At 49.7% G+C, this 24,240-nt stretch overlaps 1 protein-coding gene across 2 annotated transcripts; it reads right to left on the bottom strand.

Moving 5' to 3' along the window:
• Positions 1-758: 758 nt before the first annotated feature.
• On the bottom strand, positions 759-11,023 carry LOC140390288 (uncharacterized). Of its 2 annotated transcripts, XM_072475320.1 has the most exons (4): positions 10,544-11,023; positions 7,599-7,704; positions 5,770-5,908; positions 759-5,594 (listed from the first exon to the last, which is right to left on the bottom strand). In XM_072475320.1, exons 1-3 carry the CDS (start codon positions 10,772-10,774, stop codon positions 5,787-5,789), a joined length of 459 nt encoding a protein of 152 aa, XP_072331421.1. In that variant the 5' UTR covers positions 10,775-11,023; the 3' UTR covers positions 759-5,594; positions 5,770-5,786. The 2 variants fall into 2 exon arrangements, with proteins under 2 accessions (XP_072331421.1, XP_072331420.1); XM_072475319.1 differs by lacking the exon at positions 7,599-7,704 and having other exon boundaries at positions 10,544-11,011.
• Positions 11,024-24,240: the final 13,217 nt, after the last annotated feature.

Below are 24,240 nucleotides of genomic sequence, written 5' to 3'. Positions count from 1 at the left end.
CAAAGGCCTTCTGGAAATCCACATAGATTGCGTCAACTTTCCTTGGTCTAACTTTCTCGTTGCCTCTTTGAAGAATTCTAACAGATTTGTCAGACATGACCTCCCCTTGACGAAACCGTGCTGACTCAGCCCCATTTCACCATACATTTCAAATAAACACAAGCTTGGGGGCAAGCCATTCCCTGGTACATTCCCCATGGCAAAGCCTTGACCAGTGTGGACCTGCCCAATTTAAATTTGAACAAAGGCTTGGAAGTGAACAGTTCCCTGGTGCATTCTCTTTGGCAATGGCACTACCAATCAGAGTCCACTTGCCTGCCAATTAGCACTCTCTTCTCATAATACAGTATAAATTGTTGTTCCCTTTACTGTTAGCATCCTTGCAAAACGTCCTGATGAGTGTAAGGTGAAAAGTTTCAACAGCGAATCTCTTTGTGTTTTGTTACAGCAACTCAAATTTCTGTGCTACCAAATGACTATTTTACAAATATTTAGGGCAGGATTCTCCGCCCCACCCACCCAGGTGCTGGAAACACCCACTGGAGGTCAAGGGACCTTTATATGGTTCACGTCCCGCCCACGGCGATCTTGCAGCAGGCGGGGGGGCGGAAGAATCCAGCCCTTAAATAGAGTGTCCATTCCAGAACTGAGGAACATACCGGTGGCTCAATATAACAGGCAGCCCGACTCTCTGGGCTTGGTCAGACAGGGTTGGAGGAGGCTTCTGTCAGATGGGGAGATAGTTGAAGACGAGTAACTTTTGTAATTTCTCAAAAATATACTTTATTCATAAAAAAAAACTATAGCAGTACATAACATGATTGTTCAAAGTTGACATTACATCAGGAGAAGAAAACGGTTCAGTTTCCTCCAATACTCACTCCATTACAGTTAATATTAAACATGACAAATCTTTGTCTACCCAAGAGCGGATGAACTCCATGGCCAAAATTCCACAGCTCCTCCGTTCTGACGGTACATTACGGTCCTGCCGAATTGAATGGAGATTTAAATGGCTCGCCTTACCAGCTGGGGGTGTGGGGGTAGACAAAGCACAGCAGTTAAAACCTGATTGATCCCATAGAGTCATAAAGGTTTACAGCACAGGACGAGGCCCTTCGGCCCGTCGCGCCATGGCAGTGACAATACTCGTCCGCATCCCAATCATGGTGCTCACAGGAACGATGCTCAGCTTTATAAATGATTGGGTGTTTTCCTTAAAAACCGGTCGTTGTTTCGACGCATCAGCCCAGTTGCTTCTCAAAACTCTTCCCTCTGTGATTCTCTCATTTTAAAGCCTTGGACTTCAAAGCATTATACAGAGTCTCTGGATGACTAGTCCAGTGATGTTACAGCTCCACCACTGTCTTTTGTACATTTTCATCAACACGGACCATTAAAAAAAAATTTGGAGACCCAATTATTTTTTTCCTATTAAGGGGCAATTTATCGTGGCCAATCCACCTATCTGCACATCTGTGGGTTGTGGGGACCCGCTAGATAAAGGGGAGAATGTGCAAACTCCACACGGACAGTGACCCGAGGCCGGGATCAAACCTGGGTTTCTCAACACTCTAGTGCTAACCACTGCGCCGCCCCTACCTGGACCATTTTAATATCAGCAAAATACTGCGGGATGCTGGCAGTCAGGAACAAAAACAGAATGCTGGATAAACTCAGCAGGTCTGGCAGCATCTGAAGGGAGAGAAAACAAGGGTTAACGTTTGGAGTCCGTTTGACTCTTCATCAGAATTAAAAGAGAGGGAGAATGTGTTGGATTTTAAACTGTAGCTGGGAGAGATTGCAATAAAGATGCAGCAAAGTTACGAACAAGGGACAGAATGGCCTTCCCTGGTGGGGAAGGGAGGGTTTTTGCAACGAGACAAAAAAATGTATGGGATATTTTAAAAAAAGTTTTGAGACGGAGGAGAAAGGTCACCGTCTGAAGTTATTGATGTCAATGTTGCGTCCAGAGGGCGTAACCTGCCTAATTGGAAGATGAGGTGCTGCTCCTCCAGTTTGCGCTGGGCGTCACTGCAGCAGGCCAAGGACAGACATGTGGCATGAGAGCAAGTTACTCAGTTAAAATGGTAAGCGACACGAATGCTTGCGGATTGAACGAAGGGGCTCCGCAAAGCGGTCACCCAGCCTGTGCTTAGTCCCCCTGAAGTAGAGGAGGCTGCAATGAATACATTAGAACAAACTGAAGGAGGTGCAAATGAAACGCTGCTTCACCTGGGGTTTGGACAGTGAGGGAGGAAAAGGGGGCTGGTGTTGCACCTTCTGCGATTGCATGGGAAGGTGCTGAGGGAAAGGGATGAAGGGTTGGGGGTGATGGAGGAACAGACTAGAGTGTCATGGAGGGAGCGGTCCCTGTGGAATGCTGAAAGGGGGTGAGGGAAGCTGTGCGTGGTGGCACCAGGCTGGATTTGGTGGAGGAAGATCCTTTTAAAATGCGGAGGCTGGTGGGGGCCACTTTCACGTTGCAGTGCTTTGCAAAGTAATGAATTAACACAGATTGTGCTCAAAGTCTGTCACCTTTATGCTGAGACAAACTACCACTTGTTTAAACAGAAGATCATTTTTCTCTGGTTGAATGAATGGAGAAGGGGTCAGATCGTCTCTCCCTCCCGCCCTTCCCTCGAGTTTGTGATGAAAGTGATGCAACACCACCCTCTGCTGGCGGATTTATGCTACTACACACACTGAAGGGAATTCAATCGGGAAAGAGCAAAAACGGACGGACAATGAATGACAGCCACAAATTCAGCATGGAGGTAGATGTGAACTGCATTTAATGGACATACTCTTGGAAACAAAAATTGTAAACAGATTCTTCTGGTTTCCTTCAAAGGGAGTCATGATGGCACAGTGGTTAGCACTGCTGCCTCATAGTGCCATGGACCCGGGTTTGATTGCAACCTTGAGTGACTGTGTGGAGTTTGCACGTTCTCCACTGTCTGCGTGGGTTTCCTCCGGGCGCTTTGGATTTGTACCACAGTCCAAAGATGTGCAGGTTAGGTGGGGTTATGGGGCTGCGGAGATAGGATTGGAGAGTGGGCCTATGTAGGGAGCTCTTTCAGAGGGTTGGTGGAGACTCGATGGGACGAATGACCCCCCTTCTGCACTGGAGGGATTTTATAATATTTCAATAAGGTCACCTCACATTCTTCTAATCTCCAATGGGTATAGCCCAACTGGGTATAGGATAAGCCCTTCATCCCAGGAATGAGCTGAGCAAAGCTTCTCTGAAATGCTTCCAACGCAATTTTGTTTTTTCAAATTGGGAGAGCAAAACTGTAGACGGTACTCCAGATGTAGTTTCACCAAAGCCCTGTACAACTGCAGTTACATTTCCCTACTTTTATATCCTACTCTCCTCGGAATAAACAACATTCCATTTGTCTTCTTAATCACTTATAATAATAATCTTTATTGTCACAAGTCGGCTTCCATTAACACTGCAATGAAGTTACAGTGGAAAGCCCCCAGTTGCCACATTCTGGTGCCTGTTTGGGTACACAGAGGGAGAATTCAGAATGTCCAATTCACCTAACAGCGACTTGTGGGAGGAAACCGGAGCACTCGGAAGAAACCCACGCAGACACAGGGGGAACGTGCAGACTCCATGCAGACAGTGACCCAAGCCGGGAATCGAACCCGAGACTCTGTGCTACCCACTGTGCTACCGTGTTGCCTTGCTGTGCCTGCAGACTAACCTTTTTGAGATTCATGTACCAGGACATCCACATCTCTCTGCACTGCAGAGTTCTGCAGCCTCTCTCCCATTTAAATGATATACTGTTTTTCTCTTCTATCAGCCGAAGTGCACAAGTTCTCATTCTCAAAGTCCATCTGCAAATATTTGCCCACTCACTTCACCTGTCTCCATGCCTCTGCAGACTCTATCTCCTCTTGTCAACTTACTTTCATACCTATCTTGGCAAATTTAGCTACCATAATTTGGTTCTTTCATCCAAGTCACTGATGTGTATTGTAGCTGAGGCCCCAGAATTGATCTCTGTGGCACTCCACTTGTTACAGTTTGCCAACCCAAAATAAAGACCCACTTAGTTAGCTAACCATTATCCATATGTCACCACCCGCCCCCACACCACACACTCTTACCTTGTGTATCAACCTTTGACATGTTATTTTATCAAATCCAAGTACACTACATCTACAGATTCCCCTCTATGCTGGACAAAGTAGCATTTTTTTTCAATGGTTATCCCATTCAGTCTGGAGGACAGGAGACTGTCATAATCACTCACACACAGACACTGCTTCACCTTCAGTTCTCTTGGTGTCCTGTCCAAGATATATCCCTCAACCAAAATCATTAAAACCTACTACCTGGTCATTTGCACATGGTTATATGCGGGAGCTTGCTGTGCAGCAATTGGTTGCCGCCTATGCTCCATTACGGCAGCGGTTTCACTTCAGAAAGTGTTTCATTGGCTGGTGAGATTTAGGGGACATCCGAAGGTCAGGAAGGGTGCAACAGAAATGCAAGTCTTTCCTCAATTCTTTTAGTACATCGACCTTTAGTGTTACAAAGTGTGTCTGTCAGAAGGGTAACATATGAAAGGCTTGCACAAGGACCAGCAGCCATCATTCTGCACAAGATATGAATGCTCTTTGCGACCCGAATGCTTTTCCTGGTTGCAACAGGAAGAGTGTGGAGTGTGCAGCCATCAATTGGGTTTGAAGAGATGCTCACGGTCTGCGATCTCTCAGAGCTCGAGTTTGAAGAGACCTGGTTGGAGGCCGCACTATCATTGCAGTCGTCACCGCAGACCGGTCTTCCTCTCTTCCTGGTCGTGGGGTAGTTGCTGGTTGAGGAATGGCCTTGGGAATTAATGTGCCGCCACCCCGGGAAAGGGCAGAGTCTGCCACACACTCAGTGCCGACGCTATGGCGTGCCCGTGTCTGGGAACCAGCCAGCGGGACAGTGGGCTGCAGGAGATGGGCGACACGGCCAAATCCCCTGTCAATATGCACCCCCAGCATTTCCAAGCCAGAGGTGACACTGCAGGCTAGAGCCCGAATGGCACCGGTCTGAGCCTCGATCAAAGACGCCAGCGCCGGTGCTGCCGGCTCCCGGCCGGAGTTTGTCGCGGCAGCGTTGGCCGAGCTGACTGCGCGCTCCATGGTGGTCTGCAGCGTGCCAAGGCCTTGCGGCAGGAGGTCACCCAGGGTGGCGACGGACTCCTCCATCCTCTCAGATAGAGTGAGGCAGCTCCGGGACAGGCTGTCCAGCGCTTCAAGCAGCTGGTGGTGCACGTGGAAGATCTTCCTCTTGAAGGCTGGCCCACTGAACGCCACCTCCTCGGTGCCCCCGTCCGCGGTGCTCGAGTCCGAGCTGCCCCTCCTACTGCCCATGCCCACCGCCGTCCTTCCGAGCACGCTCGGCTTCTGGTTACTATCCCCGAAGGGATTGTCCTGGGTGTACCCTGTCGAGCGGCCACCCCGCCCGCCACTGAATCCACCATCGGCGTACTGGAAAGCTCCAGCGGGCGACAATGCATTTCCCGTGAGGTGGGGGGCGCCTTCCATCTCTTGCATGCTGGAGCCCAAGTAGTGGTACAAACCTGGAACAGAGAGATGGGAGAAGAGGAGGCAAGTGTCAGTGCGCAACGGGCAGGTTAGGCAGGCCGCGAGAACGAGCAGCAGCACAACGTGACAGTAAGGCTGCCGCCATGCCCAGTGCGTTTGCTTTTAGTGAAGATAGAGAGAGGGGAGAGATAGAGAGAAATAGATCCGCACCCTGTGCCAAAGGCCCTTCAGCGATGCCGATCTGCATACTTCTCCTGCTGCCTGTCCACATGATCTCCAGCGCCTCCTGTTCCATCTGGGTGAGGTCTTGAATGCAGCTCTTCTTTCTTGGTTTGTGAGTGAGTTTGTCCTGAAGGAAAGAGGGAGGAGAGAAGGAAGAGGGAGTTAGTGGCCTGGTTTATGGAGATGGCTTAAAGCAAGAGGTGCGGGTGAACTGCGCAGACAGGACTTTACGTCCCCCCCCCCCCCCACCGCGAGCGGGTTTGCAGGCAGGGCGGGGTGGTGGGTGGGAGTGGCCGTGTAGTTCTCTGGATGGTGCAGCAGGTGGCAAAGGCGGCAAATGGTATGTTGGCCTTCAAAGCAAGAGGATTTGAGTACAGGAGCAGGGATGACTGGTTGCAATTATACAGGGCCTTGGTGAGTCCACACCTGGAATATTGAATACAGTTTTAGTCTCCTTATCTGAGGAAGGATATTTTTTGCTCTCAAGGGAGTGCAGCGAAGGTTTGTCAGACCGATTCCTGGGATGGTGGGACTGACTTATGAGGAGAGATTGAGTCAATTAGGGTTGTATTCGCTGAAGTTCAGAAGAATGAGGGGGGATCTCATAGAAATCTATAATGTTCGAACAGGACTAGACAGGGTAGATGCAGGAAGGATGCTTCCGATGATGGGAGGAGTCCAGAACCAGGGACCATAGTCTGCGGATACGGGGATTTAGGGCAGAGATGAGGAGAAATCTCTTCACCCAGAGAGTGGTCGGCCTGTGGCATTTGCCACCACAGAAAGAAGTTGAGGCCAAAACATTTGAAGAATGGAGGGCCGAATGCCCTCCTTCAACTCCTATTTTCTATGTTTTCCACCCATCCCTCAATTTTAGGGCAGGACAGTCGAGACCTGGACCTCCCCACAAATTGAGACTCTGGTGGGCAATTCATGAACATGAGATTTGTTTACGGACAAGGGGCAGGATTAGGCTATTTGTTTCTCCCCTGGCCTCGATTTTCAGCCTGGTTGTGTGGGGGGAGGGGGGGGGATTAGAGGCAGGTGTGGTATGGGGGAGGGGCAGGAGCATGGAAAGTCACCCTGCTCAGGCTCTGGGGCGAAAGGGGAGAAGACGCCTCTAGCAACAGACTTCTTTCAACATCGGGCATCCGTGCCCCACTCGCCATCATTCCCGGCCTCTCACCAATGCCTCCCACTGCACCTCTCCCCACCCAGCCTCTTCTGGACCCCGCCCCCCTACCGTTCAAGGTCTGAGACTGCTCCAACTTACCTGGCATGGTGATTTGGACCAGGGGGATTGTAGTCCCAGCAGCAGCCACGAGTGGCTGTTTCTTCACTCAAGAGGGCGGTGACCCTGTGGAATTCTCTGCCACAGAAGGTTGTGGAGGCCAAGTCACTTGTGGAGGCCAAGTGTTTCAGAAGGAAATAGATAGATTCCTGGACTCTGAAGGCATCAAGGGGGTATGGCTTCGAGATAGAGGATCAGCAATGATCACATTGAATGGCGGTGAACAGTCTCGAAGGGCCGAATGGCCTCCTGTTTTCTGTGGTGCCGCTGACACTACAGAGCCACTGGCCACTCAGCTCTTTGAGGTGGAACTTCCTCCTGAGTGAGGGGCCTGTAGCCAATTGACTCACCACCCATGAGGGTTCAATGGTTGCGGGGAGGGATGGGTTACCCATGGACTCTTTTGCAAGTGGGGCAGGAAACCCTGCAATCTGAAAAAAATCCGGGCCCAAATAAAAGGAGGACAAACCCCCACTTCTACAGCAACATCGATACATCGCAAAGCACTCGCCAGTCCATCACATACTTTGGAAGTCAGTTTCCTGTGTAGGAAAGAGGGCAGACAATTTAGCAACACCAAGGTCCCAGGTTGAGATCGACGAGCAGGTGACCTGTTTTGAGGGGCGTTTGTTCTGGGGGAAAAAAAGCATCAGTCCAAAAGGCATCAAGGATTTCCAAGTAGCACAACGACATCTATTACACCAATCTAGAGGGGATGGTGTAACATCTCACCCAAGTGTTGCCCTGGCCTTGAATCTCTGCGGGGGTTGGGGAGGAACTTCAATTGACAAATTTCTGACTAAAAAAGGGCCCTGTGGCTGCATTTATAGGAACTTCCACGGCCACAGGACATTTCAGAGCGCGCTTGAAACATTGTGGGTTCCATAGACTCCCGACAGCAGAGGAGGGCATTCGGCCCATCGAGTCTGCACCAACCCCTGAAAGAGCACACTATCTAGGCCCACGTCCCACCCTATAACCCCACACATTGATAATGGCCAATCCACAGTGGCACAGTGATTAGCACTGCTGCCTCACAGCCCCAGGGACCCGGGTCAATTCCTGCCTCGGATGATTGTCTGTGTGGAGTTTGCACCTTCTACCCCTGTCTATGTGGGTTTCCTCCGGGCGCTCCGATTTCCTCCCACAGTCCTCCCATGTGCAGGTTAGATGGACTGGACACGATAAATTGCCCCTTAGTGTCCAAACAGTTAGGGGGGGGGGACAGTGTGAAGTTGTGGGCTAAATGTAGGGTGCTCTGTCCAAGGGCCGGTGCAGGCGCGATGGGCCAAATGGCCTCCTTCTGCATTCTATGAATCCCCCCAATCTGCACAACTTTGGCCTGTGGGAGGAAACCGGAGCTGCCGGAGGAAACCCACGTGGACACGGGGAGAACGTGCAAACTCCACACTGTCACCCAAGGTCGCAATCGACCTGGCTCCAAGGCGGTGTTCAGGAGGGCAGAGTTGAGTCTGTGGTCCACCCTGGGAAGAGGTTGTCCCACCGTACCTCACTGGCATGGAGCTGTGGGTCCACATCGGGCTCCCGACCTCCAGGTGTGTGGCTCTTTCATGCTAGCTTTCGTCCCAAGGGTTAGAATGCCTGTTGGGCTGAGAATTGCTCTGAATTTGTGCCGGCAGAGTGCTGGAGCATTTGCATGTTCTGACTCTCTTACCGAGTAACGCCCCGAATGGAAACGCCGGCCGCAGGCAATTCAGTCCCAGCATCAACACTGAGTCGCCAAAACGGAGAGTCCAGGGGTCGTTTACCCCAATTGAAGAACCCAGCGTGGGAGGGTTGGGGGCGGGGGGAAGCAGGGCAAAGTCTCATGATAAGGGTTTGATCGTTTAGTATTGAGATGAGGAGAAAGTTTTCCACTCACAGGGTTGTGAATCGTTAGAAGTCTCTTCCCCCATTGGGGTGTGAGTACTCTGGTACAGGGAGGACTGGGGTAATTGAACTCAGTGACGAGGCAGAAGGTCTTTTGTGATCACATTGCATGGTGGGCTAAGCTTGAGGGGCCGAATGGTCTACTCCTGCTCCCTTAATACTGCACCCGAGTCTCAAACTAGTTTATTGTTCTCAGGTCCTGCAGTGGAACCCAAAGTCACTGCCTCCTGACTCGGAGGCCATTGGAACATAAGAGTAGGCCATTCAGCACCTTGCGCCTGCTCGGCCATTCAACTAGATCATGGCCGATCTTCTACCTCCCTGCCGCTTTTGCACCCTATCCCCTTGATATCTACCTACTATCCAGAAATCTGCCATTCCCTGGCTGGAACATACCCGATGACTGGGCCTCCAGAGCCCTCTGGAGTGGGAAATATCCAAAGATTTTCCGCCCTCCTGTGAAGAAAATTCCTCTTCCTCGGGTCAAGAGTGCTACCAACCGACGATTTTGGGATGGGAGGGGGGGGTGGGGGAGGGAGGAGCAGGAGGTTCTGGGGATGCGGGCAGGGAGACAGAGCAGGGTGGATCAAGGTCAGAAAGACTCCATTCGAGAGGCTGGAGAAGCTGTGGATTCTCTTCCAGGGGGCAGAAAAGGATGAGTGGAGGTTTAATAGAGGTGTTCAAAATTAGACATGCTCTTGTCAGAGCTCCTCCTCAAAACCAGTTTGGGGGGGGGGGGGGGAGGGGGGGGGGGTGGCGGTGCTGTTCATAATGCCCAGATGACCTAATGGTTTGTCAGGAAGATGCACTTCAGACCGTGTGGCACTCCCGTCGGTGGGGAATATTAAAAAAATTAACTCAGGAAATGTGGGCGTCACTGCTTATGCCCAACTGTCCCTGTGGCACAGGCGGTTAGGGAAGAGGTTCTGGGATTTCGACCCAGCCACAGTGAAGGAACGGCTTCCCAAGGGGAAAAGTGGTGGTTACGGTTTTCCGGTCCCGCCCCGCCGTGGAATTTGCGGCAGGCCGGACCGGAAAACCGGGCCGGCCATTTAAACCCCTTTGACCTTGGGAAGAGGGGAAATATCCAATCTCAGGGCGGGACCGGAAAACCCGGCGGGCCATTTAAACCCCATTGACCTTGGGAAGAGGGGAAATATCCAATCTCAGGGCGGGACCGGAAAACCCGGCGGGCCATTTAAACCCCGTTGACCTTGGGAAGAGGGGAAATATCCAATCTCAGGGCGGGACCGGAAAACCCGGCGGGCCATTTAAACCCCGTTGACCTTGGGAAGAGGGGAAATATCCGCTCTCAGGGCGGGACCGGAAAACCCGGCGGGCCATTTAAACCCCGTTGACCGTGGGAAGAGGGGAAATATCCGCTCTCAGGGCGGGACCGGAAAACCTGGCGGGCCATTTAAACCCCGTTGACCTTGGGAAGAGGGGAAATATCCGCTCTCAGGGCGGGACCGGAAAACCCGGCGGGCCATTTAAACCCCCCGTTGACCTTGGGAAGAGGGGAAATATCCAATCTCAGGACGGGACCGGAAAATGCCGCCCATACGGCGCGGTCCCACTTACCCTCGCTGTCCTGGTCAGGTCGTTGAACTTCTTGCGGCACTGCAGCCCCGTCCTGATGATCTCGGTGCGGGCGTTCACGCTGAGGGCCACCTCCTCCCAGGCCTGCCGGAGGGTCTGCCGGGGCATCCTCCTGCCGTCCGAGGGGTAGAAGACCTCCTGCCGGGACCGGACCTGCTGCACCAGGGTCTCCACCGCCTCGTCGCTGAATCTCGGCGCTTTGGCCTCGGACATTGCCAATTCCCTGCCGGGGGGGGGGGACACAGAGAAAGCGGTTTAAAGAGCGCCTGGGCCGAACGGAAATCCCACCGCCGCCGGAAATTCCCAGCCACAGAGCCGGGCGAGCGGCCCACCCGCCGGCGTGCCGCCCGTCCCACCCAATCCGGCCGGCGCCCGGCCCGCCACTCAATCCCGCCCCGGCCAATGGTGCTGAGCTGGGAAGCACCACACCAGCACCAGCTTGCAAAACAAAAATGGGAAAGACCCCCCCCCCCCCCCCCCCCCAACTCTCCTTCCCAGTTCTAACTGAAACGCTCCACACCACAGCGCTAATGTGAAAATTGCATCCCCATAAAACCTCTGATTGAAACATTTCAATTCCTGTGTTGTAACATTTTTTTTTTGCCCGATCCGCGGGCAAACTGCTGAGTCCAAACTGATGGATCGACTCCCTGTGGGAACTGCAGTTAAAATCCACCATGCAGAAATTCTCCAGTGCCACATATTGTACTGATCCTCTCTTGTATTTGTGTGGGTGTGAGGTTAGTTCTGTGTCTCACTCTCTGGCGGAGTGGGTGTGAGTGAATGTGGGTGTGTGAGAGTCATAGACAGATGTATGCAGCATGGAAACAGGCCCTTCGCCCAGCTTGCCCATGCCGCCCAGTTTCTATCACTAAACTAGTCCCACTTGCCAGCATTTGGCTCATAATCCCTCTCTACCCACCCTGCCTCTGTAACTGTCTAACTGCTTTTTGAAAGACAAATTTGTAACCGCTTCCATCACTGCCTCTGGCCGCCTGTTCAAAATGCTCACCACCCTCTGTGTGAAGAAATGTTCCCTCTGGTCTCTTTTGATCTCTCCCCTCTCACCTTAAACCTATGCCCTCCAGTGCTAGATCCCTCTACCTTTGGGAAAAGATGGTAGCCATGATGTGGAGATGCCGGCGTTGGACTGGGGTGAGCACAGTACGAAGTCTTACAACACCAGGTTAAAGTCCAACAGGTTTGTTTCGATGTCACTAGCTTTCGGAGCGCTGCTCCTTCCTCAGGATTCACCTGAGGAAGGAGCAGCGCTCCGAAAGCTAGTGACATCGAAACAAACCTGTTGGACTTTAACCTGGTGTTGTAAGACTTCGTACTTTGGGAAAAGATGTCAACTATCTACCTTATCTATGCCCCTCATTGTTTTATAGAGAGAGTGGGTATGCGAGGTTGTGAGAGAGTGGGTGTGTACGTACGTGGGTGAGAAAGTGGATGGAGGTGGGGGTGAGAATGTGAATATGTACTGGGGGTGAGCGTGAGGGTATTGTGTATCTGTCAGTCTTGCACTTGTTTGAGTGTGGGAGTCACTCTGTATCTGACAGTTCCTGATACAGTGTGAGTGCATGCTTTATTCTGGATCTGTCGGTCTCTGGCCTTGTGTGTGTGTGTGTGTGTGTGTGTGAAATTATTCTGGCCCTCTTAAAGTGGTGGGATTAATCCTGTACCTAACACAGTATGTGGGTTGGATTGTGCTTGGATTGTATGTTTTGTGTATCTATCCCTGGTACCACCCGTAACTGAGAGATTATTTCAGCCTGCGTACATTGAGGGGCCAGAAACTGGCATTAAAGTAGAAGATGAGCTTGGTTTGAGGGGTGGAATGGCCTACGGCTGTTCCTGAACTGTGCAGAAGCCTTTCTCATGGCTGTATGCTGGACATTGAATGTGCATTGTGAATATTAAGATAATTGAAATAGTATTGAGGCTCCTTGGAGAGGAACCATAAAGAAAAATTAAATTTTATTACACTTACTGTAATATTCAGTTTGGAATATTACAACTTTTAGGAATAAAATATATTTTGGGGAAATAAGAGTCGTGGAGTCTTCCAGCACAAATGAGGCAGCACGGTGGAGCAGTGGTTCGCACTGCTGCCTCACGGTGCTGGAAACCTGCTTTCCATCCTGGCCCCGGGTCACTGTGCGTGTAGAGTTTGCAAACTCTACCCGTATCTGCGGGGTCTCACTCCCGCAACCCAGAAAGATTTACAGGGTAGGTGGATAGGCCACATTAAATTGCCCCTTAATTCCAGACAGCATGAAGACAGAGCATCATTGTAGCTGGACACGAGATATGATGCCGCAGTCATCCGATGAGGACAGTGGTGAAACAGATGATGAACCAGAAGAGGAAGACTATGAAGGTCTATCTACTTTATTTGCAACTAGTGGCAAAGTGATCACAAGGAGCGTGCAAGCTGTGCAGGAGTACGGCAAGACTGACAGTTCTCAGCTGGACTGTACAGAGGCTGACAATGAGAGCGCAACAGTGAACAAATCAGTTGAGAGCACATCAATTGTGAACAGCCAACAGGGGAATGAAGACATCTTGGCTAAGTTGACTCCAAATGAGAAGCACAAAGAGATCAAAAATACATCAGATGATCCAAAGGGAACTAATATTAAAAATATCAAAGGTAAGTCAGACTATCCAAAGGGAACTGATAGTAAAACGTTCAAAAATGAATCAGATAAGCCAAGAGGAACTGATCTTGAGAACACAGAGTACCTACGAACGACTTTGAAACCAAAGAACAACTAGCCAACACATTGCAATTCAATGACAACAAAGAGTTTGAACTTGCAATCACACTTGACAAACCATACAGTATGGAAAGCAATCCAGATAGCAAACTAGCAAGGAATTGCAGGACATTTTTTAGAAAAAAGCAGCATTCCAACAAATTGGAAGAGTTAGTACTTGCTCTCAAACTCGAAAGTAAACCGTTTTTTGGGCAAAGGAGATAAGAAATCGAAACCACAACCACAAAGAAAAAGACCACATCAGGCAACAAAACTGGTTGAACCAGTCGAACACCTGATCAATTGAACTGGTGACCTGTTGAAAATGTACCACACTACAACAGTGAATTTTGAGTACAGAGTCAATCCATGAACTGTTAAAAGTTAATAAATGCATTGTTAGCCTGCCACTCTATAATTGTAATTATGATATTTGATATGGCATTATACAGGTTATGTATAAATGCATTCTCGTAAATGTATGTTTGAAAGTATTTCAAACATTGTTCTCAAAGAAAGGGGGATGTGACATTATGTGAAATGTTCAGAATACAAAGGATTAATGTCATATCATAATTAACCACTAAATGGAGCTAGATGCAGCACTATATAACTGACTCTCAGGCTTCTGAGAGAGGGCTGGAGAGAGTGCAGAGGAGGGGTCTAGAGAGTGCAGAACACAGTTATAGATAGAGTGTAGAGACTAGTGTTCGTAGGGTGGAGATTACTAGATTATTGCTTGCTGTAGGAGTAAGTGGTCAAGCTTTAATAAGTAGTGTAATAAATGTTAGCTTTGTTATTGAACTTGGCTTCTGTGGTCTTCATGACGACTACAACATCCATCCTGATAATAAGGATCACAAAGAACACCACAGATTGCACATTGCGTCCCTTTGAACACGGTCCATATCTGATCCCAGATGAAGCGGAAAATGGTTTGGGCGATTGTCACAGCGCAGGAGTGAGGAATGGACCAAACCTGCGCCACGTACAGCAACACCAAGAGTGCCTCGCACCTGATGACCAGGTTCTTACCCACAGTGGAGCGGGAGTGTCACTCACACATTCCTAGTTTGTCCTTTGAACAAAGTTCCTTCTAGTTATCAGCACCGATCCAAACCACATCCCCAGCACAGTCAGGTAGTTTGACCTGACAGTGAAGGAGACAAAGGGTCAGTTGGTTCAGAGGACATGACCCCACTCTTGCTGCGATTTACTATGGCTCCCGATGCATATTCAAACTGTTCAAACTCAAACTCATTAGTCTGCGCATCAACAGAGGATCCAAGCAGAGGGTGATGACATTGTCCATGGAGGAAGAGGCTCGAGTCCGCGGTCATGGTCACATGTTCACCACACGATCAGTGAGCACTGGCCCTTTGCGGTCTTTTGAAGTCTTCAGCCTTCTCCTAACTCTTGTCGCAGGAACTTACATTCTCCAATTAATCAGGAGGTCAAAACCAAATCAGAAACATAGCAAAAGCATAAATTAGGCCTGGGGTGTTTGCACCATGGCTTTGCATTCATTTCCTGCACGCAATGCTATGACATTTCAGGTGCTCATCCACATACTTTTAAAGGTTGTGAGGTTTCCTGTGAAATACAATTCCACATTTGCATTAAAAAAGATGAGGGATTTACTTCAATAATTCACCCATTTCATAGGAAATAGAAGTAAGGCTAAGCCACAGGGCCCACTCGACCCTGTTCTGCCCTTTAATAGAATGATGGCTGGTCACCAGCATCAATTCCAATTTCCTGCCCATTCCCTACACCCTTCAGTGCTCTCAATCTCTGCCTTGAATATATTCAATGATAGAACATCCCCGGCTCACTGGGCTAGAGAATTCAAATCCCTTTTTAAAAATTAAGTATTCCGCGACAGGTTTTCTTGCCCATCCCCTAACTTCGCACGAGAAGGTGGTGGTGAGTTCCCTTCTTGCACCGCCGAAGTCCATCTGGTGTAGCTACACCCAGAGTGCCGTTTGGGAGCAAGTTCCAGGATTTTGACTCAGCCACAGTAAAGAAACTTCTCCTCGTCACCATCCAAAATGGTCCACCCCTCAACTGGGTATAATTACCTCTCAGCATCGATCCTTTTAAGCTCTCTAAGAATTATATACATGGAGTAATTTTTTAAGGGCTTGCATTTGGGGAGACGAAGAGTGTTCTTGGCAGAGGATTCTGAGCTAACTTATGAATGAAGTAGAACGCTGGTCCTTCTCTTTTCCCCCAATCATATATCTTTTTTAAAAAAAAAAAATTCATTCATAAAATTCATCGAAAAACAAGACATAACAATTCCAATTTGACATTACATAGAGTTGCAATATTCTGGGGTTTCTTTCCTTAAGCCATAAGACCATAAGAAATAGGAACAGGAGTCGGCTGTTCGGCCCTTCCTGCTTCCCCATTCAATAGGATCATGGCTAATCTGACATTCCTCACAACTACTTTCCTGCCCTTTCCCAGTTATCCTTGATTCCCTCACTGATCAAGAATCTACCTATTTAGCCTTAAATATAAACAAGGACTCGGCCCCACAGCTCTCTGTGGCAAGGAGTTCCAAAGTCTCACAACCCTCTGAGAAGAAATTCCTCCTCATCTCAGTCTTAAATTGGCACCCCTTTATTCTGAGACTATGCCCTCTGGTCCTAGACTCTCCCCTGAGGGGAAACATCCTCTCAGCTTTTACCCTGTCAAGCTCCTTAAGAATCCTATATGTTTCAATGAGATCACCTCTTATTCTTCTAAATTCCAATGAGTAGAGTTTCAGCCTGTTTAACATTTGCTCAGAGGACAATCCATACCGGGATCATCCCAGTGAACCTTCTCTGTGCCGCCTCCAATGAAATAATATCTTTCCTTAAAAAAGGGAACAAAAACTGCTCACAGTGCTCCAGATGTGGTCTCACCAGTACCTTGTACAGATGCCGCAAGACTTCCCGACTCTTATACTCCAACTCCCTTGAAATCAGGGCCAACATTCCATTAGCCTTCTTGATTCCCAGCTGCACCTGTGTGCTCGCTTTCTGTGTTTTGTGCACAAGTACCCACAAGGCCCTTTGTGTTGCAGATTTCTGCAGTTTTTCTCCATTTAATTAATGCTCTGTTCTTTTGTTCTCCCTTCCAAAATGAACAACTTCACATTTTCCCACATTATACCCCATTTGTCAACTTTTTGCCCACTTAGTTAACCGATCTACATCTCTTTGTAAACTGTTTGTATCCCCCTTGCAACTTGCCGTTCCACCTATTTTTGTGTCATTTGCAAATTTGGCTGCAGTACATTCACTGCCTTGCTCCAAATCTTTAATATATTGTTGCAACACCTTGTGCTAGTGTGTGGTCAATTCCAGTGCCACAGGCCCCGGAGTCACAACACAAGTGAATGAACCAATAATTCTTATGAAAGTACATGAGGTCTTTGGCCCTTGGCTTTCCAATAATTACAGTCACTAGGTTTGTAAGTCTAAACACAATTACTGTTTATTTATAACGAGAACAAATATAGAATATACAATAAAACAACTAGTTAATGGTGGGCAAATAGATGACTCACCCTTTAATTTCCCCATCCTCTACCCACACATACAAGACAGACAAACACAGAGGGGGGGGGGGGCAGAAACTAATGATGAAGGTCAAATATTAATCATCTTTGCTTCTGATGCTGAATTCTTTGCAGCAGGCTTTCCTTATAGCATGCTGGTTGTTCAAAGCCTCTGGTTTACAGCTGCCGATGGTCTTCTTGGCAGAGTCATTCATCCAGTATGGTACTTACGGGCAGCAGACTTTCTTCTGGAGAGACACTTTAGTTTTTGTTAAACTCTGCCTTCAATTCGAGATTCACATTCATAGAATTTACAGTGCAGAAGGAGGCCATTTGGCCCATCGAGTCTGCACCGGCTCTTGGAAAGAGCACCCTACCCAAGGTCAACACCTCCACCCTATCCCCATAACCCAGTAACCCCACCCAACACTAAGGACAATTTTGGACACTAAGGGCAATTTATCATGGCCAATCCACCTAACCTGCACATCTTTGGACTGTGGGAGGAAACCGGAGCACCCGGAGGAAACTCACGCACACACGGGGAGGATGTGCAGACTCCGCACAGACAGTGACCCAAGCCAGAATCGAACCTGGGACCCTGGAGCTGTGAAGCAATTGTGCTATCCACATTGCTACCGTGCTGCCCATTCGAGACATATTTCCTTCTTGAGACACTTTGTCTCTCATCAAACCCTGCTTCCAGCCTGTGGTTTGGCATCAAGCCTTTGCAGTCTTGAGAGAATAGCACCTAGACTTACTGGAGAGAGTAAGTGGCCTTATGAAGAGAGTTTATCTGTGTCTTTTGGGAGTTGACATCCTCTACCCAGACTTCAGAACCAAAAGTGAAATGAAAAAACTTGCTGTTTCCTACCCATTAGCCAATTCTCTAGCCATGTCAACACCCCCAACACCATGGGTTCTTGTCTTATGACTTAAACACAGTTGTTTCCAACCCGATTCTCACTCTCAAACTGAAAATTAAATTCTATCATGTTGTGATCGCTACTTCCCAAAGGATCTTTTACACTGAGGTCATTGATTAAATCTGCCTCATTACCCATCACCAGATCCAAGATAGCCTTTCCCTGTTTGGCTCTGTAGCCATCTGGGATTGCCACTTTCAGCATACAGGGAAAAATGGGCAATGCAAAGTAACGAGCAGGCACAGAGCCTGAATGTGTATTTAGAAGACAGACTGCGGACAGAACCGAACTCTGGGTCAATTTGCACATTGATGGCCCATCTCCGATAAACAAAAGACTCGTGCTCAGGTAGCCGATACTGTCCCAGACATTCCGGCGCCACTACCTCAGCAAGGGATACAAACAAAGCAAGGCCAACGGCCACTTAGGACATGCCCAGCCTTCAAGGCATCCACCCCTTTATTGGCTCAGATCGATGGCGGTGATCGAGAAGCTGCCCAATTAATTGGGGCCAAGTTTAAGGCCCGCCTAAAAGCGGGCGAAGCCCCCCGAGTATAAGAAGGAACCCTCACCATGTGTTCCCTCTCTTGGATTCGGCTCTCATCTGGAGAGACCCTTCCACCTGCACCACCAGAAGCAAGTAAGTTCAAGTTCAACGTTCGCTACCAGACGGACGACCTTAGCAGTACTTCTGCCACCTCTTCGAACCCAACAGCCTCAGAACCGAACAACGGCCATTGTTCCTCTGACCTAAGTGGGCACCCGAAGTTAAGTATAGGTGTTAGTGATAGACCTAGTTTAGCCTGTAGGGTTATTGTGCATGAGTAAATCACACTGTGTGTAAATGAAGTAACATTGACTTTGAACTAACTAACTGGTGGATTGGCTCTTTGATCGGTATTCAGTTAAAACCCTGTGGCGGTATCAAGAGATACCTGGCGACTCTGAAAACATATTCATAATTAGGATTAAGAAAGGCGACCTTATTAATCGCCATATTTATAGCCATTAAAAGATAACAGCAGCTCCATGACATATTACTCAAGGAAACTATCCCTCGTGCAGTACAGTACAGCAGAGGTACATGGAGTGTCTCATTACACTTGCCAATTCAAGTTTTATTTTTGCTGCCCACTTACGCCAGGTCAAATATTCTGTGGTGCACACACCCCAAGGAGCTTTTGACAATTTCCTGCCCCTTGGTGAGCAATGGCAGATGGCCGGGCAGCATGTGGCGCAGTGGTTAGCACTGGGACTGCGGCGCTGAGGACCCAGGTTCGAATCCCGGCCCTGGGTCACTGTCCGTGTGGAGATTGCACATTCTCCCCATGTCTGCGTGGGTTCCATCCCCACAACCCAAAGATGTGCAGGCTAGGTGGATTGGCCACGCTAAATTGCCCCCTAATTGGAAAAAATAATAATTGGGTACTCTCAATTGATGGACTGTGGTCTTTGCCCAATTGAGACTTTGCGGTGGCTGCCCCAAGCTTTAGTGGGTCCCAGAATTAGGAATAAACATCAAACAAACACTCAGTCATCGATACTGCACAGGGAGACCAGCAGGTTTCAGGCAGACCAAAGAGCAATCTGTCATTCACCGAGTCCTTCAGCTGCAGTTCCTGCTTATCTCAGGGTCATCCCTGGGAACAGCATCCTTGATCCACACAGCTCAGGGTGAAGCTCAACAAAAAAATAATCCCTCTGCGCCCCTGTCTAGACCTGTTTTGGAAAAGGTGCGTTCCAGAAGGCGGTGGGCAATGGTCCCTTCCCCACACAGTTGCCATGAATGCAAACTGGGTTTCTTTTCCAATCGGAAAGAGCCACTGCAGTCATTACAATGAGGAGCTGGTTAAAGTGCTTACAATGAATATTTTGGTGCTAACCTCTGACACCTAGAGCCGTTATGGTAGCTTCCGTTTCAATGTAAAACTAGTCAAATGCACTTACATTCAGCATTGAAATATAACTCCCCCCTGATGCACTATCAATTACGACGAGACGAGAGTAGAATGTAAGCGAGGCTTTATTACACAGAGATGTGTGGCCTCCTACAGCAGCTGACAAAATGGCTGCTGTTCGGAGAGCACACACATTTATACTCTGCCTACTGGGCGGAGCCAGCAGGCAGGGATCTACCCCCGTACCTGTAGTACAGGGGCCTTACCGTAATACGCATATATACAATATAATACAACAGTGGTGACTACCACATTCACCCCCTGTTAAAAATGAGTCCAGCGGGGGTGGTGGAAAACTATATACATACAGATTGGTTTTAAAAGTCCACGCTGAGGCGTTCAAAGGGGCGGGAGGTCTTCACCAGGCGCGCACGGTCTGGCCGGTAGAAGTGCGGTTTACACTCCTCGCAGACCTGGCAGTCTCTGGTGACAGCCCTGACTTCCTCGGACTGGGCAGATTGCGGGCTTTAATGAAGTGGTACAAGCGGGTGACTCCTGGGTGACAGAGATTGTCATGCAGGGTCCAGAGTCGGTCCACTTGTGCGCTGGCACATGTACCTCAGGACAGGGCATCGGGGGGCTCGTTGAGCTTACCGGGGCGATACAAAATCTCGTAATTGTAGGTGGAGAGCTCGATCCTCCACCTCAAGATTTTATCATTTTTGATCTTACCCCGCTGTGTGTTATTGAACATGAAGGCTACCGACCATTGGTCAGTGAGGAGAGTGAATCTCCTGCTGGCCAGGTAATGCCGCCAATGTCGCACAGCTTCAACGATCACTTGGGCCTCCTTATCGATGGAGGAGTGCCGAATTTCGGAGGCATGGAGGGTGAGCGAAAGAATGCCACGGGCCTGCCTGCCTGGTTGAGGGTGGCGGCCAGAGCGACGTCCGATGCATCGCTCTCGACTTGGAAGGGGAGCGTCTCGTCGACTGCGTGTATCGCGGCCTTGGCGATGTCGGCCTTGATACGGTTGAAGGCCTGGTGAGCCTCGGCCGTCAGTGGGAAAGAGGTGGATTGAATGAGTGGGCGGGCCTTGTCCGCATAGTTTGGGATCCACTGGGCGTAATACGAAAAGAACCCCAGTCATCGTTTGAGGGCCTGGGGCAGTGGGGGAGGGGGAGTTCCATGAGGGGGCGCATGTGGTTGGGATCGGGCCCCAGAACTCCGTTCTGGACCACATAGCCGAGGATGGCTAAGTGGTTTGTGCTGAACACGCACTTCTCCTTGTTGTAGGTTAGGTTGAGGAGTGTGGCGGTGTGGAGAAATTTGGAAAGGTTAGCGTCGGGGTCCTGCTGGTTGTGGCTCCAGTTGGTGACGTTATCCAGGTACGGGAAAGTGGCCCGCAGCCTGTACCGGTCAACCATTCGGACCATCTCCCGTTGGAAAACCGAGACCCCGGTGATGATGCCGAAGGGAACCCTAAGGAAATGGTAAAGGCGGCCGTCTGCTTCAAACGCAGTGTATGGGCGGTCCGCCTTCCGGATGGGGAGCTGGTGGTAGGCAGATTTCAGGTCCACTGTCGAGAAGACCCGGTAATGTGCAATCTGATTGACCATATCAGATATGCGTGGGAGGGGGTATGCGTCGAGCTGCGTGTACCTATTGATGGTCTGACTGTAGTCAACGACCATCTTGTTTTTCTCCCCGTTTTCACCACTGCCACTTGGGCTCTCCAGTGGCTGTTGCTGGCCTCGATGATACCTTCCCGCAGCAGCCGCTGGACCTCAGACCTGATGAAGGTCCTGTCCTGGGTGTTGTACCGTCTGCTCCTGGTGGCGACAGGTTTGCAGTCCGGGGTGAGGTTTGCAAAAAGGGAAGGCGGGTATACCTTAAGGGTCGCGAGGCCGCAAACAGTAAGGGGTGGTAGGGGCCCGCCAAATTTCAGGGTTAGGCTCTGGAGGTTGCACTGGAAATCCAGGCCGAGTAGCAAGGCAGCGGAGAGGTTGGGGAGGACGTAGGGCCGGAAGCCGCTGAACTCTACGCCCTGGACGGTGAGGACGATGCAGAGCCTCCAGATTGCCACCGTGTGGTCGGGGGGCATACGCCTGTACGTTGCGCGAGGCGACCGTGAGCAAGAGCACTAGTTTCTTGGTCGCAGCGAGGTCAGGCGTGGCCCTTTCTAAGAGGCGCTGGGGGATGTAGTCAGACCCCATGTCTGTAACGAACGCGTCTCTCATTAGCAGGTATGAATGCTCAGTGGCCGAAACGGCCTGGCAGTCACAGTCTCTCACCAGGGCGAGCAGGGCACGCCAGAAATCTTCCACAGACTCACCGGGAAGTTGGTGCCGTGTCGACAGGAGGTGCCTGGCGTAGATCTTGTTGGCCTGCTGAGCGTAATTCTCCTTCAGTAACGCCATGGCACCTGCGTAGGTAGGCGCGTCCTGGATGAGGGGAAAAACGTTGGAGCTCAGCTGCGTGTACAGAATCTGGAGCTTCTGTGCTTCTGGGATTGGGTCTGTCGCAGATCCGATGTATGCTTCAAAGCAAGCTAGCCAATGTTCGAAGTCCTCTTTGGCGTTGTCTGCTTGAGGATGCAGCTGCAGGCGATCCGGCTTGATGCGGAGGTCCATCTCTGAAAAATCTCTGTGTAATAAATTGATGCACTATCAATTACGATGAGACGAGAGTAGAGAGTAATCGAGGCTTTATTACACAGAGATGTGTGGCCTCCTACAGCTGCTGCCGAAATGGCTGCAGTTCGGAGAGCACACACATTTATACTCCGCCTACTGGGCGGAGCCAGCAGGCAGGGACCTACCCCGTACCTGTAGAACAGGGGCCTTACCGTAATCCCCATATATACAATAGTGGTGACTACCACCCCCCCCCCCACACACATTAACACACATACTCACACACTCACACACATTGTCACACAAACTCTCACACATTCACACTCACTTACACACACTGAAACATACATGCACACACACCCTAACAAACACACACTCATAAACACACACTCACTTACACACACCATCACACATACTCACACACTCACAAACATACACTCACAAACACACGCACACAGTCACATATATACACACATTTCCACACACACTCACACAGACACACTGCATGCACACACTCTCACAGAAATACACACACACACACACTCACAAAGACACACTTATACACTCACACATGAACACACACTCAGTCACATACACACACAGACAAACTCACACACTCAAGCTCACACACTCATGCATACATACGCACACACACCCTCACAAACCCACACTCATTCACACACATACCTGCACACATACTCACACACACACTCACATACATACACACACAACATACTGACAAACACACGCACACTGACAAACACACACAGCCTCACACACTCACTCACACACAGACAGACACACACACCCAAACACTCACACACACACACACACAGAGTGAAATAAATGCGACAGTTTAAGAAAGCTGGGGGACTAAGTCATTCTTCCGAATGCAACCATGCATTGATAGAATGCATTCACCCCCTCATTTGCTCCAGTAGGCCAGCAAGAAAATATGTTTCAAAACTATTGCGCACGCTTGACTGATTCTGATGGATGTGACACGGCTCTAACTCAACTCCCGTGATGAATTCCCCTGGCGGTTCAGCAAGTTCATTCTCTGAACAGCTGAAACTTGTGGCGCAGAGACGTTCACAGCAGGCAAGACTTCTCTGTGACCCAAACTTTTAATTTCTGAGAGTGACTAGGAAAAAGTGGGGAAAATATAGATATTTACAGGAAATGCTGCTGGAATTGAGAGGTGGTAACGAGGAAGGAATTCCTTGCGTGTTGAGCTGTGACCCAGTTGGCAGCACTTGTGTCTCTCGGTCACGAGCTCCCATGGCATTTAAATCCTACTCCGAGGCTCGAGCAGGAAAAGAATCAGTGCTGACGTATCAATGCAGTGCTGAGGGAGTGCTGCGCTGTCAGACGTCTTTCAGATGAGAAGAGGCCCCATCTGCCAGCTTGGTTGGATGGATGTAAAAGAGTTCATGACACCATTCAAAAGAAGAGCAGATGAATTCACCCCGGTGTCCTGGTCCTCGAGGAACATCAGAAAAACTGATGATCCTATCGCATGGTTGTCTATGGGAGATTACTGGGTATATAATGGTTGCTGCATTTCCTACACGGCAACAGCGATCACACTTCAAGGGAAAGTATTTCATCGGCTGCAAAGGGGGCGGCAAGGTGGCACAGTGGTTAGCACTGCTGCCTCACAGCGCCAGGGACCCGGGTTCGATTCCCACCTTGGGTGACTGTGTGGAGTTTGCGTGTTCTCCCTGTGTCTGCGTGGGTTTACTTCGGGTGCTCCGGTTTCCTCCCACAGTCCAAAGATACGCAGGTTAGATGGATTGGTCATGCTAAAATTTCCCCTTGGTGTTCAAAAATGTGCAGGTTAGGTGGGCTAACTGGAATGGGATGGGGTAGTGTTCTTTCAGAGGGTCGGTGCAGACTAAATG

This window comes from Scyliorhinus torazame, chromosome 14 (genome assembly GCF_047496885.1).
Source record: "Scyliorhinus torazame isolate Kashiwa2021f chromosome 14, sScyTor2.1, whole genome shotgun sequence".
Taxonomy (NCBI): Eukaryota; Metazoa; Chordata; class Chondrichthyes; order Carcharhiniformes; family Scyliorhinidae; genus Scyliorhinus; species Scyliorhinus torazame.
Note: the sequence above shows the minus strand (reverse complement) of the source record. Positions and strands in the feature narration are given on the sequence as shown.

Bases quoted from the DNA above. Each gene is read 5' to 3' on its own strand.
- LOC140390288 (XM_072475319.1), bottom strand. From the start codon at position 10,774: ATGTCCGAGGCCAAAGCGCCGAGATTCAGCGACGAGGCGGTGGAGACC. The intron at 5,909-10,543 runs GTAAGTGGGACC...TCTTTCCTTCAG, and splicing joins ACCTGACCAGGACAGCGAGG to GACAAACTCACTCACAAACC. The intron at 5,595-5,769 runs GTGCGGATCTAT...TCTCTGTTCCAG, and splicing joins TGAAGGGCCTTTGGCACAGG to GTTTGTACCACTACTTGGGC.